Source organism: Phycodurus eques, unplaced genomic scaffold (assembly GCF_024500275.1).
Source record: "Phycodurus eques isolate BA_2022a unplaced genomic scaffold, UOR_Pequ_1.1 contig_27, whole genome shotgun sequence".
NCBI lineage: Eukaryota > Metazoa > Chordata > Actinopteri > Syngnathiformes > Syngnathidae > Phycodurus > Phycodurus eques.
The window spans coordinates 498,891-517,673 of record NW_026904024.1 but is presented as its reverse complement, the minus strand read 5'-3'; the positions used below and the strand labels follow the sequence as shown (position 1 = coordinate 517,673).

Below are 18,783 nucleotides of genomic sequence, written 5' to 3'. Positions count from 1 at the left end.
ACAGGAAGTGAGCGTTTCTGAGCTGGGGACGATAACAGCGGCGGCGCTGAGTAGGAGCTGGCTGTGCGAACGGGTTGTTCAGGCACTGGGGGATTTCAAAAAGGAGGAAAAAAATGAACTGTTGTGTCCGGACTGGATTTGAGGCATCGCAAAGGTTTGTTTGCTTCCTCCCTCGCTCGCTTTCGGTAACACCGGAGGCTAGCTTTAGCACCGAGTCACTGAATATTCAGAATCACCTTTATTTGCCAAGTATGTCCAAAAAACACACGAGGAATTTGTCTGCGGTAGTCGGAGCCGCTCCACTACGACACCAGACAGTCAATTGACAGAGAACGCTTTGGAGACATCAAGACATTGACAAAAAAAAACAGTCACTGAGCAATAAAGGGTTAATAGCTATCTGGTAATGCCGCTGCATTTATTTATTTATTTTGGACAATTGTGCAAAAAGATGCAGAGTCCTCTAGCACTTACAGCAGTTCCAAAGACTCTTATTGCAATAGTCCGGTGCAATGACCGTTGTGGAAAGGGCGCCGAGACTTCAAGCGAGTAGCGCGATAATCTGGGACAATGTTGATTGTGCAAATGTTGCAGATACTCCTCAGTCAGTGCGCAAGTGGGGCAGATGCTACTGTGGCACGAGTGGCCAGTATTGGTCAACGGCAGATATGCAAATAGTGCACGAGTCATATATATAATTGGCCCCACGGAAATGGGACAACAAAGTCAAGACAAAACAATTGCCAGCATGTTGTAATGGAATTGTAGTTGAGGTGTTTAAGAAGTTGATCGCAAGAGGGAAGAAGCTCTTGGAATGTCTGCTCGTTCTCGTTTGCATTGATCGGTAGCGCCTACCCGAGGGAAGGAGCCGGAAGAGCCGATGACCGGGATGCGGAGGGTCCGAGACGATTTTGCACGCCCTTGTCTTAGTTCTGGCAGCGTGCAAGTCCTCAAGGGTGGGTTGGGGGGTACCGACAATCCTTTCAGCAGTTTTGATGGTCCGTCGCAGTCGGAGTTTGTCCTTTTTTGTAGCGGCGCCAAACCGGACTGTGATGGAAGAACACAGGACCGATTCGACGACCGCTGTGTAGAACCGCCTCAGCGGCTCCCGTGGCAGGCCGTGCTTTCTCAGAAGCCACAGGAAGTACATCCTCTGCTGGGCCTTTTTGAGGACGGAGTTGATGTCGGTCGCCCACTTCAGGTCCTGAGAGACTGTCATTCCCAGGAACTCGAAGGTCTCGACGGTTGACGCAAGGCAGCCGGACGACGTGAGGGGCAGCCGTGGCGAAGGATGCCTCCTGAGGTCCACGATCATCTCTACAGTCTACAGTCAGTTCGGCTCCGGTTGGCGTCGGCCGCACCGCAGCTCCGGCCGCTCCGCTTCCTGTCGCTACGCGGACCCGTCACCGTCCTCGATGAGGCCGATGACAGTGGTGCCGTCTGCGAACTTCAGGAGTTTGACAGTCGGGTTCGCTGAGGTGCGGTCGTTCGTGTCGAGAGAGAAGAGCAGCGGAGAGAGGACACCGCCTTGGGGCGCCCCAGTGCTGATGCTGCGTGTGGATGAGGTGGCCTCCCCCAGCCTCACCTCCCTTATTCCCCACTGAACGCCTCGTCGTGTAATTGGCTCGCCACGTACAGCTCTTTAGCATTTTTATCACGGCGTGTTGCCGGCTAAAGCGTCGTCGTGCTAACGGAGGCTTCCACAAAGCGAGGCAGGTGAGCAAACACCTCGGCTGGTACAGGGGGCGTGACGTGACGCCACAAATCAGTGTTTGGAAGCTCACCTTTGTTTTTTTTTCCTGGGAACTGGAAAGTAAGGGAACAAAGTGCCAAACAATTTTTTTTTTTTGATGGTTGAAATAAAACGGCAATTGTTATGTTACTGAAGTTCTTACATCACCTGTATATTATAATAGATATCATTGGATAGACGTTTGAAAGACGAATAAAATGAGCGCCAGTTTATAAGAAACTGCTAAGTATCAAGGATTGTATCCCACTTTTTTGTCATAAATGGAACCTTAGTGACTGACAGAACAAATGAATGGTCTTCTGTTAGACGGCAGGAAGTCAATCAGTTTTGTGACATTTTTTGTTTGTCGGCGTGCCGTGAGATTTGTCAATTGTAAAATATGTTCCTTGGCTCCATCGAGGTTGGACATCACTGCTCCAGTCCGATCGTGTGTTCTAATCAGTCACGTCAAACCAACATCGCAGCGGGACAGAAATAATGGGTGCAAACTTACTGTAATTGAATTACTTCACCCACACCGAACCTTTAGCATGTTTACGTCCAACTGTTCATGCTAGCAGTAGCTTGCTAGGGTACGTAACGTTTTGTGGCCTGCTTGCGAGCCGCGTCGGATTCAAAGTACGGGAACGTACCTCGAGCGAGCCTTAAACGAACGTCCTCTCCTGAGCACCGGTGACCACCAACACACGTTTTTCCCCATTTTGTTCCAACAAAACACACGGCGCGATCAATTATGGTTGTCGTCGCCATGGTAACGAGTGTATCCGGTCGCGTTTGCGGGATGCGGTGGTATCGGAATACAAGATTTTATTGGAGTAGTCAGACATAGTGCAATCGCGAAAGAGCTAATTTGTCTCGTCGTCTGATCCGGATCGGCGAATTATGACATTAAAGCCGATCAGCATAAAATGCTAATTATCGGCCGACACCGAAAAGGCCCATGAGATCGGTGTAAAGTCTACCCGCGGTGTCATTATATTCGGCCCACGAGGCAATCCCAAGTGACGACTAGAGCTGGCCCGCCGGTATTATACAGCGCATTCACTGCTAATACTACAAATCCCACAATGCCCTGCTGTTGTTTTAGCCTGTCAATCAGGACAGGACCCAGAAACGCCCTCTCCTCTGTGGCAGTCGTCCTATCACGCTACAACTGTCACCGTGCTGCTACCCCCCTCCAAAATGGCAAAAAGAAAGGCAGAAAACAGGAGCTTTCTGGACAGGTGGGAGGCAGAATATTTGTTTACATATGCCGAAGACAGACCTGTTTGTCTTGTTTGTCGAGTCACCGTGGGTATAACGTAGGCGTACGACACGAGAGGACACTGTGAAACGAAACACCATGACAAGTGCAAGGACCTGGACGTGACTCAAAGGAGCCAGAAAAAGAAAAGAAGTTTGGTTTCACAAAAAAACAAAACAAAGCCAGATCACAAAGTGAGGCTGCTGTGAAGGCTAGATCGCAAAATCAGCCCGACCCTTTCATGAGGGGTAGTTTGTGAAAAAGTGCACGATGAAAGTTTGTGACCTTGTGTGCCTAGAGTAAAAGCAAGCCTTTTCAAACGTGAGCCTAAGCAGAAACACAGTAGCCGATCGCCCACGTGATCCAGCGATGAGCGGTAAACAGAGTGGACTGGTGGGCAGGGTTCGGGGGAAGATGCGGGGAGAGAGCTGTGAAGGTGAGCTAACTGTTTATCACTGCATCATACATCGGGAATCACTGTGGGGCAAAACCCTAAAGATGGAATCAGAATCATCTTTGTTTGCCAAGTATGTCCAAAAACACACAAGGAATTTGTCTCCGGTAGTCGGAGCCGCTCCAGTACGACAACAGGCAGTCATGTTATGTCCGAATGTTATATTATGAACATGCTTTGACCACAGTAACACAAGTAGCCAAAGGTTTTGAATGAGACTTGACACCGATTTTTTTCGGGCTGATCGGTATCGGCCGATAGTCAGCATTTTATGCTGATCGGCTTTGTCATAATTCGCCGATCCGATCTGCGACGTCGTTGATCGGCTCTGCAAAAGACATTTACGCCGCGTCGCCGCGTGCACAATATATTTGAATCCAAAAGCTCGTTTATTTTTAGCCTAGTCGCGTGTCTTTTGACGTAGTACTGTAAATATCTGACAGCCAATGAAGTTATTTAAAAAAAAAAAAAAAAAAAAAAAAACACATCGGCGGTGTGGGACAAACAATACGTCGGAGACAGGCAACACGTAATGCCCGGATCAGACGACAAGACAAATTTGCTCTTTCGCATTGTCTGACTACTGCAATAAAATGTTGTATTCCGATACCACCGCATCCCGTTTTTTGGTTTGGGTTCAACTCAAATGCGACCGGATACACTCGTTACCGTGGCGACGACAACAAGAGTGGAGCGCGCCGACTGTAATATAAGGACAAAATGGGGGGGAAACGTGTGTTGGTGGCCACCGGCGCTCAGGACAGGAGAGGACGTTCGTTTCAGGCTCGCTCGAGGTATTTTCCCGTACTTTGAATACGGTACGGCTCGCAAGCGGGCGATAAAACGTTATGTAGCCTAGAAAGCTAGCGGTACCACGAACGGTTGGACGTAAACATGCCGGCGTTCTGTCGAATCACGCTCTCAGGTTTCGGTGTGGGTGAAATAATTGAATTAAAAATAAAGTAATTGAATTACAGTAAGTTAGCACCCGTTATTTCTGTCATGTTGCGATGTTGGTTTGACGTGACCGATTAGAATACACGACCTGACGAGAGCGGTGATTTCCAACCTCGATGGAGCCAAGGAACCTATTTTACAATTGAAAAATCTCACGGCACGCCGACAAACAAAAATGTCACAAAAAGTGGATCCATGAATGACAGTATTTACTTCCTGCCGTCTCATAGAAGACCATTCATCATTTGTTGTGTCTGTCACTATGCCTCACTGGCATAAATAGAGGAACAAAGATACAGGATTTATTGTAAATATCATTTCTTTAGCAATTAAGTACACAAGTATATGCAGGAAACGAACAGGTCATTTAAATAGTCAAAAATGTGGCGTACGTTCTTTTTCACGGCTCGATTCAGATGTATCAGGAGTGAAATGACTGGAAATGTGCGGTGCCTCCCTGCAACTTCATGGCTGGCGTACGCACGTTCCTACGGCTGTTGGTGCTTTGGCGACACTTAGAGGTGATGCTGGGAAACTGTTAGAACACATTTGCTCCTTACGTTTTTACGTAACAAGGATGGAAGGAGTGCATTTGCTCGCGAAATGTAGCTGACGCGAGCTGCAAATGAGTTACCGTCGTCTCCATATCATCCGAAGGAATGAAGCTCGGCTGGCGATCCAGAGGGAGTTCACTCGTATGACGATTCCGGATCCCGTTTACTTAAATCCCGGTCGGCAGAAGACGCTGGTGTTCGTCTCCTCTGGCCCGGCCGAGGAAGATGCACACGCCCGTGTGAGCTCGGATCGCCGCTGCTTAGTGGGACTGAGTCGGGCAGCGGTGGACTTTGCCAGTGGCGAGCACAGAGTTTGTCCAGCCTGCTCCTTGCTCACCAAGTGCAGCTCAGCGGGAATACGTAAAGACCGGTGTTCGGAAGGCTCACGCCCCTCGACCCCGGCCGAGGAAGACGCACACGCCCGCTTGAGCTCGAATTCTCCTTCGCAGAACAGAGTCGGTCAGCAACGGCAAATCTCGCCGCGAGGTCCGCCACCGCTCGATCGATGATTCGAAGTTTTGCTTTTCGATGTATTTTAATCCTCCTGTTTCGAGCCCTGCGGAACGCCACATAATGGCGACTCTTTGAATTGAAAAAGTGAACACCTACAGCGGTCTGTCAACCAATCAGCTTTCGGCAGCACAGCCCGCCCCCTCAAAGAGTTCCTGGTAGCTCTCAGAAGACCCGCTCCACCAGGAGAAACAAAATAATCCAGGGGGAACCCTCCGTGCCCTGGTACTTTTTTTCGGTAGAGACACGGGGGGAACCCAAGCTACCAGGGTAGCTAGGGAAGTTCCTGCAAAGGGTCCGGCCGTGGGAAAGCCCCTAATTCTGTCATTGTGCAGTAGCACGACGAGATTAAAAACTCAACCTTAAAATCCACCACATAAAAACAGGGCTTGTGAATATTGAGTAGAATATGAATAAAGTAGGCTAGTAGGAGGCTGTCAGTTCATATGTGCGTTCAATAACAGTTTTTGAGTCTATTGGTTTTGGTCTTGACTGACCCGTATTGCCGTCTGGAGGGATGCGGGTCGTGAGTTGTCCCAAACAATCTTTGTAGCTCTGTTCAAGCAGCAAGAAGTGTAGATCGAGTTAAGGGAGTGCAGAGGTTGGGCGATGATCTTTTGTGCGGTTTTGACCAACTTTTTGAAGCCTCTTCCTGTCTGCCTCAGTGCAGCTAGCATACCACTGAGATATAGTAGGTGGGGGGGGCTCTCATTGAAGGATCTGTAGAAGGGCTCCAGGAGCTTGCACTCCAGGTTGTTCCTCTTGAACACCCTTGACAAGTGGATTTTTTGGGTTTTTAAATCGTTTGAAAATGAATAGAGGAAAAAAAAAAAAAAACTTACATGTCCCTGTGTGGAAAAGTTATTTCCCCCACCCCCTGCTAAAACATAATGTCGTCTATCATACCATACATCAAAAAAATGTAAATTTCACAGACCTGATACTGCCACACCTCAATCAAGAAATCACTTAAATAGGACCTGCTTGACCCAATGAAGAAAAGCAAAATAAGCTCAAAATGTTCATCTCATAATTGAGATTTAGCAGTGTGGAAAAGGTTATAAAGCAATTTCTAAAGATTTGGGACTCCAGCGATCCACAGTGAGAGCCATTATCCACAAAAGGAGAAAACAGAGAACAGTGGTGAACTTTCCCACGCGTGGCCGGCCGACCAAAATTACCCGAGCGCAGCGACGACTCATCCAAAGAGCGCAAAAACCTACCACACCCAAAGAACTGCAGGCCTCAGTTAAAGGTCAGAGGACAAAGCTGTTAAAATGTGTCTTAACTCTGGAACCCCTTTACAAACAATTTGCCATTTCAAAGGGCTTATAGAGCAGTTATGCAGCAGTTAAATCGATGAATATGTTTGAGAATGTGCCTTCTGCTTTTTGCATCTAGGGCATTCCAGTCTTGGACTATTGCTGTGATGTAACACTTGCCGGACTGCCTGTTGATTCTGCATTGTATGCTTTTGTTGCCTGCTATTGTTCCCGTCCGCGTATGGTTTGTTGTCGTATGAGTTAGTCATTTTAGGACGGTTCTTTGTGTGGCAGTTGGTTGAACAAATGGTTCAGACAGTGGCAAGAGTTTCTCTGGCTTTTGTATTTGCGAAATAGGTACATTTCTTGTGTTTCAAACTCAAGCCTGGAAATCCGAATCCACAATCGGACTCCTTTATTCACAAACCAAGTGGTTCATCTTGCGTCGTTACTATTCCAGATGGTGTCCGAGTTACGAGGAGCGACAGCGATCGATGAAAACCAGAACGTCACGTCAAATGATGCTAATATTGCCATGGAAATCATAGAAATTCTGACACGGTCCAATTGCAACGGTGCGTGTATCAGGCCACGGTTGACAATAAACCAGTCAAGTACGCAAACATCATAGGTGAGTTGAAATACAGTGGGTACGGAACGTATTCATATTTGCTAAAATCATTTATTTGTTTCCCATTAATGTACACACAGCACCCCATATTGACAGAAAAAAGCCGAATTGTTTCAATTTCTGCGGCTTTATTGTAAAAGGAAAACTCAAATATCACACGCCCATAAGTATTGAGACCCTTGACTCTGACACTCCTATATTTAACTCGAGTGCTGTCCATTTCTTCTGATCATCCTTGAGATGGTTCTACACCTTCATTGGAGTCCAGCTGTGTTTGATTAGACTGATTGGAAAGGATGTCAGAGCAAATGAGAGTCATGAGGTCAAAGGAACTGCCTGAAGAGCTCAGAGACAGAATTGTGGCAAGGCACAAGGTTACAAAAAACATTTCTGCTGCACCCGGGTTTCTAAGAGCACACTGGCCTCCATAATCCTGAAGAGTGAAGCATGGCGGTGGCAGCCTCATGCTGCGGGGGTGGACAACGGGTTGCCATTTCCTCCGACTTTTGGGATATGGAACTCATTGTCGTTTTCACTCTCCCACTGAGTACGTATTCCAACAACACAGGAGGGCAGAACTCTTCTTCCCAACGATGCGATAGCTTCTGCGCAGTACATTTTGTTGAACTGCAAGTCACTGTATACTTTTGTATCACTTTTCTTCTTGTCCAGTGCAGTGTTGTTCGAATCTGTGCATCGTCCATCCATCCATTTTCTGTACCGCTTTATCCTGACAAGGGTCGCGGGCATGCTGCAGCCTATCCCAGCTATTTTCGGGCGAGAGGCGGGGTACTAGCCCGAACTGGTCGCCGGCCAATCGCAGCGCACATGTAAACAAACAACCACGCGCGCACACATTCACACCTACGGGCCATTTAGAGTCTCCAATCAACCCACCACGCGTGTTTCTGGGATGTGGGAGGAAACCGGAGTACCCGGAGAAAACCCACGCAGGCACGGGGAGAACATACAAACTCCACGCAGGCGTGGCCGGGATTTGAACCCTGTTCCTCAGAACGGTGAGCCAAATGTGCTAAGCGGTCGTCCACGTGGCACCCTGTGCATAATGTTTCACAGGATGCTTCGTCATCATTTTTCCCTAAACGATGGTTGTCAACTTGTCAGTAGGCATCATCATGCAATATAAAATGTTTACAAGGCATGAAATGAAATCAATGTCAATATTGTACGGTGTTGGAAGCTTTCATTCTTTACAGTTCAATTTAAAATAAAAAATGTGTTATTCAGTTTAACATAACATTTAGGCCTGGCCAACAAGAAAAAGTTATTTGTTGGCCGTATCCAGTGTTGTGTTGATCATACTGTTTGAATAATTTATTTCCTGTTGACTAAATAATGCTGAAGATGTGTCGGTGGGGACGCAGGGGAAGATATTTTTGGGATCTTTTGTGACAACGGCATCCGTCGCGCTGTTGAGTGAAAATGTTCATGTTTTACTATATTTGAGTTGCGATGAGGAGTGTTGTTAACAAAAGGCGTTAATAAAACTCTCTAGCTACTTTAGTTTTCAGTACCGATTCTTTATAAATGGCTATTTAAAAACGTTAAAAGGTTATAAAATCGTGATAATAATCGAAATCGGACGGTATGAAAAACATGAATCCAAAGCTCGGGGGGGGAAAAAAAATTCTTTGAAGAGCAGTTTTGCTAATCATTTCTTAGTTTGAGGAGCGACTGTCTAATTTTTTGGAGCAATATTTTGCAGGTTTTTTTTAATTTTTTTTAATTAATACAATTATATACAGCGGGTACGGAAAGTATTCAGACCCCTTCCATTTTTCACTCTTTGTTATATTGCAGCCATTTGCTAAAATCATTTAAGTTGATTTTTGTCCCCCTCGTTAATGTACACACAGCACCCCATATCGACAGAAAAAAAAAACGGAATTGTTGAAATATCACACAGCCATAAGTATTCCGACCCTTTGCTGTGACACTCCTATATTTAACCCGGGTGCGGTTCCTTTCTTCTGATCATCCTTGAGATGGTTCTACAGCTGTCTATATAAGACCTGACAGCTCACAGTGCATGTCAGAGCAAATGAGAATCATGAGGGCAAAGGAACTGCCTGAAGAGCTCAGAGACAGAAACGTGATAATTGAAGAAAAGCGATTGTTCAGCGCGGGTTGTGTATGCAAGCATCCTGCGTTGACCCGCACGCGCTGCTGCTTGTAGCATGTTGTTCTGCCCTTCCTGAGCGCGCTTTAAGCTGTTTATTGACACCCCAGTTGGAGCTTACTGCAAAACTGACTGCACGACAACAAAAATGACTCACATTGAGTATTTAAATACAAGACACACATCGATTTAGACATGACCACCTTATATATATCAGTCGATGGATTTTCCCAGATTTCCTAATGTGGGAAAAAGGAAGTTTCATGTTTAATGAGGCGATTTGCTCATGTTCTTACTGCAGGGCGCTGGTGCTTTGCTAAATGGAGTCAGAGCAGCTGTACCACAGAGGCTACTCCCAGAACAGCTACAACAGCATCGCCAGTGCCAGCAGCGACGAGGAGCTGCTCGATGGGGCTGGCATCGTCATGGACTTTCACACCACTGAGGATGACAACCTGCTCGATGGGGACGCTTCCTCCCCAGGTAGGGAGCGGAGCGCCCGGACGGGGCCTTCTGTGTGGACATTCGGTCATTCCGCCAACGTAGCTCTGCGGCTGTAGAATATTTTAGTCATTGATGGCCTACTGAAAAGTCTATCGAATAATTGTCGGTACCGATAAAGCAAATTTAGTTCGATTGCCCATTTCAAACACAAGGTAACTTGATGTGCTTTACATGATGAAATGCATTTCAAAAAACAAAGAGAGAGAAAAAAACGGCTTATAAACATGTAAAACAGGAAAAATAAAAGTACAATTAAAACAGTGTTCAGGGCAAGAAATATCATTTAAAAGTGGAAATGTTCTAAAAACCATGAGAAAAAGTTTTCAAACCTGGACTTAAAAACATTCCCACTTGGGGCTGACGTCACTTCTGTTGGCAACTTACTCCATTTGTGCGCATAAATGCTGCTTCACCATGTTTGCTTTGGACTCTGTGCTCCCCTATTTGACCTGAGTCTGTGGATCTCAGCGCCTTACTGGGTTTATATTCCATCAGCATTGCTTTCATGTATTCAGGACCAAAACCATTTAGTGAGTTTTAGACCAGTTGCAGAACTTTAAAATCTATTCTACAGCTGACTGGGAGCCAGGTTAGAGACTTTCAAATTCGAGTAGTCTGCTCTACCTCTTTGTTCTGATCAGAGCCCGCCCGAGCTGCAGCATTCTGAATGATCTGCAGCTGTTTAATGCTCTCTTGGGGGAGTCGGGTCAGAAGACCATTACAATAGTCAAGTCTACTTGAGATAAAAGCATGGATGTGTTTCTCCTGGTCTGCTTGGCACATGCAAGTCTTCACTCTGGATATGTTCTTCAGATGGTAAAAGGCAGTTTTAGTATATTATTTGATAGATTCCGACCTGATTCTCAATTCACATTGTGCATAAAAGAGAAGGCGTTCATTTCTTTTTCTTTTTTCTTAAAGCATTACCAGCCTTCATCTTCATTTAAGCAGCTAGCATTGTAGCATTTTGTGATACGTTTAATACGTTAGGTTCATCACTGTGCATTTATTAACTTAGACCAGCTGACTAGGAATAAGACACAGTCTTTGTACTACTCTTAAGTTTTGAAAGTGTGTCTTCAAACTGAAATGAAGAAGACCTCGAGAGAAAACAAATATTTCCTTCATCTCCCTTCACCAAAACCCTCCTCGGTTTGGGTATGTGATGATGGTCCATTTTACTCTTATTCCTCTCTGGGCACATTTGCCATGTTTTTCACCTACAGTACTTGACTCAAAGTTTTGCTACTTACAGATCATCAGATTGGCAACATGTCACACAGTGACTACACTAAGCATAAAGCACCCTGTATGTACTAGTGATGCACTAAAACTTCGGCCGCCAAAGTGTTTCGGCCCGAAAATATCCCAAAAACCCATTTTTGGATTCGGGCCAAAATAAAACTACCAAAATAACATGTCACATACGTAACATGTCCCGGTAACAGGTCCTGACTGTTTGTGCCTATGCGCCAAACAGCAGTTCAGAGTACCCACCCTTTTTGGAGTCTTTGGAACGGGGTGTTGGAGAAGCGCTCCTGCTGTGAACTCGCTCATTCTGCTGGGTGGAGGGGCGTGATACGGAAGAACGCACCCCCCCCCCCCCATGCCCAGGCCAACCAAAACCCAAATGGTGCTCTGTTCTTGGACTTTAGCGCTCAACATGGATTGTCCATAACGAACACCATGTTCAGACAAAAGGGTGACAACGTGCACTTGGCACCAGGCCACAGTTCGATGATCGACTTTGTGGTCGTGTCATTGGACTTGCAGCCGCATGTCACGGACACTCGGGTGAAGAGAGGGGTGGAGCCGTCAACCGAACACCACCTGGTTGGCTCCAATGGTGGAGGAAGCTGCCCGTCCGACCTGGCAGACCCAAACTTATTGAGAGGGTCTGTTGGGAATGTGCAAAGACTCCGGAAGCAGCTGGTGGGTACCGGTTGGCCGAGCAAAACGCAGCTTTGGTGGTCGCTGAGGCAAAAACTTGGGCGTAGGAGGAGTTTGATGAGGCGATGGAGAACGACTTGGGGACGGCTTTGAGGAAATTCTGGTCCATTAACCAGCGTCGTAGGAGGGGAAAGCAGTGGACCGTCAACACTGTGTATGGTGGGGATGGGGCGCTGCTGACCTCAACTCGGGACACGGCGAGTCGATGGGCCGAATACTTTGAAGACCCCAATTTCACTGACACACCTTCCCGTGAGGAAGCAGAGTCCGGGGACTATGAGGTGGGTTCTTCTATGTCTGGGGTTGAGGTCACAGAGGTGGGTAAAAAGCTCCTCGGTGGCAAGGTCCCAGGGGTGGATGAGGTGAAATTTGATGACTTTTCTGTTTAATTCTTATTCCACAAACACAATATTAATCGAAATACCATGTTTGGACTAGTGGGGGTATATCGGACATATTCTTTCCTAAAAATCTTTCCTCTTTCCTTACACTTGAAGTCTTACCTCAGGTCCTTGTGTAATATCACTGCTAATATCAGATAGCTGTTGGGAAAATGGGAGCCAGACATACAGCCCCGATAGCTGCAGTCTTTGTAGAAAGGTTCAAAGAATCTTTCAAAAGCTTGAAAAGGGAGGACGAACACCAGCACTGTGGATGCACTTCCCCTACATGGTCAGTGTCAACAAGATCTTCATAAAAACTGAACGGCTTGCAGACCATAAGGGGAACCTGGTTTGCATTGTTACCAGGATGCTGGACATCTCAGCTGCAGGGCATCATCAATATGCAATGGGAGCATGGCTGTATTGTCAGCTGATGGAGGAACTCAAAACCTTGCCTGGTGGTTGTAAGGAGACGTTCGAAGGTTTTGCTGCCTTTGGGGACCACGTTGTTCATTACTCTTGCCATGATTGGTCTGGCACCTGCTGTCACGTGTCTTGAGTAAAAACCGATGAAGGCAATCAGATCGGAAGGTGGGTTGAGCAGAGGGAGAATAAGAAATAGTGATTCTGGCCGCAAGTGCTGGGTGCAGACCCTCAACCACGTCTCTGATGTCAACCAGAACATAGAGAAATGTGTCAAAAAAGAAGGTCCACTCCTTGTCCAAACAAGAATGGAGTGAGATACTGAAGCGGTTCCACCTGTCCTCAAATGGTTTGAGGTGAATAACCCCTTCGACCGTGATTAAGACAAGCAGTTACTTCTCAATAGGATTCACGCACTGCAGATGATGCAGTCAATGCTAAGAGAGCAGTTTAAGGGGGGAGGGAGATACAGATCAAGCTGGATGGACAGTTAATGACATCATCAATGGAGGTCAGTTTCAAGCTACAAGCCCTTAGGTCTGTGGGATTATGGGGGGGAAAAAAACAAAACGATTATTTTTGATTGATCTTGAAATCACATCCGATTAATTATTAAACGTGATTATTCATTGACACTCCCGCGACCCTTGTGAGGATAAGCGCCTCAGAAAATGGATGGATGGATGTTTTAAATGTTATTTTTTCTTCTTTGTTTTTAAATGCTTTCAATCACGTAGCGCACATTGACTTACCTTGTGTATGAAATGCACTATTTCAATCAATTTGCTTTGCTTCCGGTTCAAGCTATATCGAGTTCGATGCGATACGATTCATAAATTCGTGTACCGGTGCACTCGCATCTTTTATATCAAAAGCGGTTTTCCGATTCAAATCGGTTTTTGTTACACCCATCAGGCCCAGCCCCTTAAGAGTTCCTGGGAGAAGACCTGGGGGCACAGGAGGAACGAAATAATCCTTGAGTAACCTGCTGTAACCCGCGTAGTTTTTTTCCTGTCACGGTTCCTGCGGTGGAAAAGGTCTTCATGTCTTATAGAGGGGTGCTTGTCAGTGGTCAGCACAGGCTCAGTGGTCTCCCCTGGCAACTGAGCAGGCTGTGAGTGTTTGTTTGTGTGTGATGATGTCATCAGCCCTGAAGTCAGCTGCTGCAGTGGAGCGAGGGAGCAAGAAGGGGAGGGTTCGTGAAAGAGGAGACACACACACACACACACACACACAGTTTCTCTGTGTCACAGCCTTGTGCAGCCGTGCTCGTGTCGCTCGGGCAAACATGGCAGCGGCTGACGCACGCACCTGTGCTCAAGGAAGACTAGCTTAGCCTAGCGTAGCCTAGCCTCCTCGTGCCGACTCTCTGTCCATCGTCATGGAGGAGGAGGACAAGGGCGCCGACCCCTGTTTTCCTTACGACGGGGGAGGGGACGCCATCCCCCTGCGGGAGATCCCAAGACGAGGTACGAGTCGGAGCCCGGACCTTTGACGCGCCGTCGCTATTGACGACGTCATGCGACGGAGCGAGGATAATGAGATTAAGCGCGAGGCCCCGTGAGCCGTGGCGACCACAGCCCGTCACGAGGCGTCTGTCATGCTCCATACATTTATTGGATGTTTGTGTCCAAATAGATCGCCGCCCCGGGAGGACCCCTGTTGGCTTCGTGATTAATGTCTTCGTTTGGCCGTGCTGAAAGGGCTTCATAATCCTTGATTTCGAATGCAGTAAATCCTCGTTTATCGCAAGGGTTTACAGTCCAGAAAACCCCCGCAATAAATGAAATAATTATTTATTATATAAATTTAGGATTGGTGTTACCAATATTTGCAGTTTTTTTTTTTTTTTTTTTTTTTTTTTTTTAGTAATACCTAATTAAGTAGCATGTTTGCGGCATTGTGACAATTGCCGGTACTTCCTTCATCAAACCCCATTCATTTTTTTGCCTCTGACGACAAGTTTGCTATTTTGTTCCGTGTTGCTTCCATGGAGGGCTCTCGTCTGCTGACACTAATTTGACACGGATTCCCACTCGTTAGAAATGAATTGAGAAGTGATTTGAAAAAAATATTGATACAGTAACTACAGTACATGACCTATTTTACAGCCCACACTGCTCTTTTGACGAATAAGATTTTTAGGGCAAGTCGTGACACAGAACTGTCACAGTAATATTTACTGGGTCAGCTTCAAGAACACATTGGAATTTGGGGCCAGCAAAAGCTTAAATGTGGATAATTTTTGACTGAAACTTGTCAGGTAATTGGGAACGGGGTTGGAAATGAAAAGATTCGCAAACTATGTGAAGTCAGGCTTCAAGAATGGAGACATTCTTGCATGTCGCTGGGTGTGCTGAAAATCCCGCCTCCTCTCAACTTTTACCTGTCAATCAAATACTTCCATGTTTCATCATGCCATCATGGCTCCTCTGCAGGGAGAGGAGCAGTGCACCAGCACACGCTTTCCCAGGCCGCAGAGTCATTCTGTCCCTTTGTTTCTGTTGCAGTTCAGCAGGCGGTTAATCAACGGAGGGACTTGTCAGCCGCAATGCGTCACGAGGAGGAGGAGGCGGGAAGTCATCCGTGGCGCACGCAGTGCTGTGGCCGCCGAGTTGCAGGCTTTGGCGGCCGTCGCCGAACGGTTTTTCCCGCCTCCTCTTCTTCACCCGCAATGTGAGTGGCTGAAAGCCCTTCGCCGTGTACTCCGACCTTTCCCAGGCGGATCCTGTGGGGTTTGCCGCCGCCTCACAATGCAACGCGCATGGGGGCAGACGGCAGAGACGTAGTAGCCCAAATAACACAAAACACGTTAGTTTGTTTTCCAAATTGTGGGCACAGTTTGATGGCTAAAAGCACCCTATACTGGTAGAACTGGGTCCATTATGAATGAGGAAGTGGCCATTCCGCCGAATGGCCACTTCCTCATTCATTCCGCCGAATGGCCACTGCATGGAATAAAGGGAATAAGCCAGAAAGTAAACTTTAGCCCTGCCCACAAAAAAAGGAAACTTTAGAAGGTGAAAAAAAGTTTTAAGCCATATCTGAACAATTCATTACTATATTCTTCTTAGTCTTTGCACATGTTTTCAACACTTTAAACATATTGAATGTATTTAGAAACAAAATAAGGATATCCGTTTTGGGGCACTTTAAAAAAAAAAAAAAAAAACTGAATTCTGTGGTGTAACTATCAACTAACTTTTCATTTTTTTATAATCTCCTGTAAATACCGTACTATGTACTCAAGATCCATCCATCCATCCATCCATCCATTTTCTACCGCCTATCCGAGGTCAGGTCACGGGCTAGTAGCTTTAGCAGGGACGCCCAGACTTCCCTCTCCACAGCCACTTCATCCAGCTCTTCCGGGGGGATTCCGAGGCGTTCCCAGGCCCGCTGAGAGACGTAGTCACCGAGCTTCTCACCCTATCTCTAAGGGAGACCCCGGGCACCCTGCGAAGGAAACTCGTTTCGGCCGCTCGTATCCGGGATCTCGTTCTTTCGGTCACGACCCGCAGCTCGTGACCATAGGCGAGGTTAGGAACGTAGATCGACCGGTAAATTGAGAGCTTCGCCTTGCGGCTGAGCTCCTTCTTTACCACAACGGATCGATACAAAGACCGCATCACTGCAGACGCTGCACCGATCCGCCTGTCGATCGCGGGTTCCATTCTTCCCTCACTCGTGAACAAGACCCCAAGATACTTGAACTCCTCCACTTGGGGCAGGATCTCATACCGACCTGGAGAGGGCACGCCACCCTTTTCCGACTGAGGACCACGGTCTCAGATTTGGAGGTGCCGATTCTCATCCCGGCCGCTTCACACTGTGCTGCGAACCGCTTCAGTGAGAATTGGAGATCACGGCTTGATGAAGCCAACAGAACCACATCATCTGCAAAAAGCAGAGATGCAATTCTGAGGCCACCAAACCGGACCGCCTCTACGCCTCGGCTGCGCCTAGAAATTCTCTCCATAAAAGTTAGGAACAGACTTGGTGACAAAGGGCAGCCTTGGCGGAGTCCAACCCTCACCGGGAACGAGTCCGATTTACTACCGGCTATGCGGACCGAACTCTGACTCCGGTCGTACACGGACGGAACTGCCCCTATCAGGGCTGCTCTAATTATTTAGCATCTCTTCCAGTAGACCTTAGCGCTACCTGGAATATGTGGTACGACTCTGAAGGTGTGCAACGCTAAATTCGGACTTGTCTGTGAAGTGTAAAAACCCACAAAAACAATCCCCGCGATATAGCGGGGGAACAGTTTCCTTGTTGTTCCTTGTTGTTTCTTCAGCTGGCTTCACACAGCAACGTGATACTTCAGGGGGCCACATTGAGGCGATCAGGGTCATTTTGTATGGTCGGCTTAGGAAGCAGACTGTGCTCCTAAAGCTACGGTTTACTGCCACGGCTGGTTGTCATAGTTACAAGTAAAAAGCCTTTCGGGTGGGATAAGGCCTCAGACAGATGTGGCCACCAGGTTGCTCAAAGTCCTCGGCACTAATTCATTCATCACTGGATACGTTCCAGACCTACCCATGAAAATCTTAAAAAAAGCATTTTTTTAAATAGTTTCTCCCCAACACGCTTTAAACACATTTGAATGTATACAAACGCACTGAAAGTATTCCTTAGTACCTGTTCTCACTCTCTCGCGGTGAAGAAATTGGGGCGTATCGTATAAGATCACTTTGAGTGAATAATACGAAGAAAGATTCTCGCTCGCGCAGTTCTCCAAATAAGAGGCAAGGTGAAGCATGCTTCAAGCTGTTAATTTGCCACTCCTGTAAAACTAACATATAAACATACATTCAAATCACTTTGACGTTTTGAACTCAATATAGGCCATTTACGTGAATCGTATAGATCTGGTGAGTTTTTCCTGGGTGGGTCCGCCGTCACTGACGTCATAGGCTGTTTCATACTCCTTGAATGCTGGCAGCTAGATGCGTTTCACACATCCACCCTCCCCACACATGTGATTTCTGAATATTACTCCGCGGCGGACTAATATGCGAGCACATTGGCCTGAGGTTCCGCCTGTGTGCTCGGGACCTGCTTCGGATAAGTCGCAGGAGTTGACGAGACCAGAAAAAAAAAAAACTCTTGCCGTTTAGAAGTAACGGTACTTTTACTCCGTTACAATGATCGAAATGTCGCTCGCTACTTTTATTGATCAATTATTGCTTATTTATCAACTATTTAGTGTGCAAGACTACGACTTCGACTTCCGCATTGGGCGCTGTTTGCTCCAATCCAATTTAAGCAACAGTGACGTTTCAGTCTAGTTCACCAATCAAACAACACAGAGTCACATGACCTCCCACAGCGTCTTCTATTGGGCTTCCCGGGTATAGGTATTAACAATAGAAGCAATAGTGCGAAGCACACGTAACATCGGCGACGGCAGTTGATCCGCTAGTACGTCTTGTATTAATCAGGATGCGCGCCTACAATTATCTAATTAGTTTACAGATGTTCACGTTAAATGTATTAAGTGACAGAGCGAAGTATTGAGAAAAAACAAAGAAAGTGTAACTAACATAGAAGTGTTCATAAATGTGAGTATTTGTAAGTAGTATTAAAAATCTGCCTTATAGCGAGCGCGATATAGTAGGGGAACACTGTATTTTTGATCAGACCTGATGTTTTATTTCTCCCTCACAGGGTCTAACTATGCCATGTCTAATGGGGGTGGTGCCCCCAGCAGCTCCACCCACCTGCTGGACTTCTTAGAGGAGCCCATTCCGGGCGTGGGCACGTATGACGACTTCCACACCATCGACTGGGTGCGCGAAAAATGCAAGGACCGTGAGAGGCACCGGAAGGTAATGACCAGTCTCAGCGGTACCAACAGGACACGTTTAATGGCATTTTATTTGCAGCGTTGAACCGCCGCCCTCTCAACAAATATTGAACCTGTCTGATCTGACAGTTTAAATGTGTGTTTTGCAACCTTTATTGAGCCGAGGGCTGGCAGAAAAATGTATCATGATTATGACTGTGTCCCACT

The 18,783-nt window shown here is 46.8% G+C and overlaps 1 protein-coding gene across 2 annotated transcripts in view; it reads left to right on the top strand.

Annotated features, from left to right (window-relative positions):
- The first annotated feature begins 7 nt into the window (after positions 1-7).
- clcn3 (chloride channel 3) overlaps positions 8-18,783 on the top strand; it is a 36,604-nt gene continuing 17,828 nt past the window's right edge. The window contains exons 1-3 of one of the 2 annotated variants that reach the window (XM_061669902.1): positions 8-154; positions 9,806-9,987; positions 18,438-18,598. In XM_061669902.1, coding sequence (XP_061525886.1) covers positions 9,825-9,987; positions 18,438-18,598 — 324 coding nt within the window. In that variant the 5' untranslated portion in view covers positions 8-154; positions 9,806-9,824. Of the gene's footprint in view, positions 155-9,805; positions 9,988-13,863; positions 14,234-18,437; positions 18,599-18,783 lie in introns of those variants that run through there. The other variant, XM_061669903.1, reaches the window with a different exon arrangement.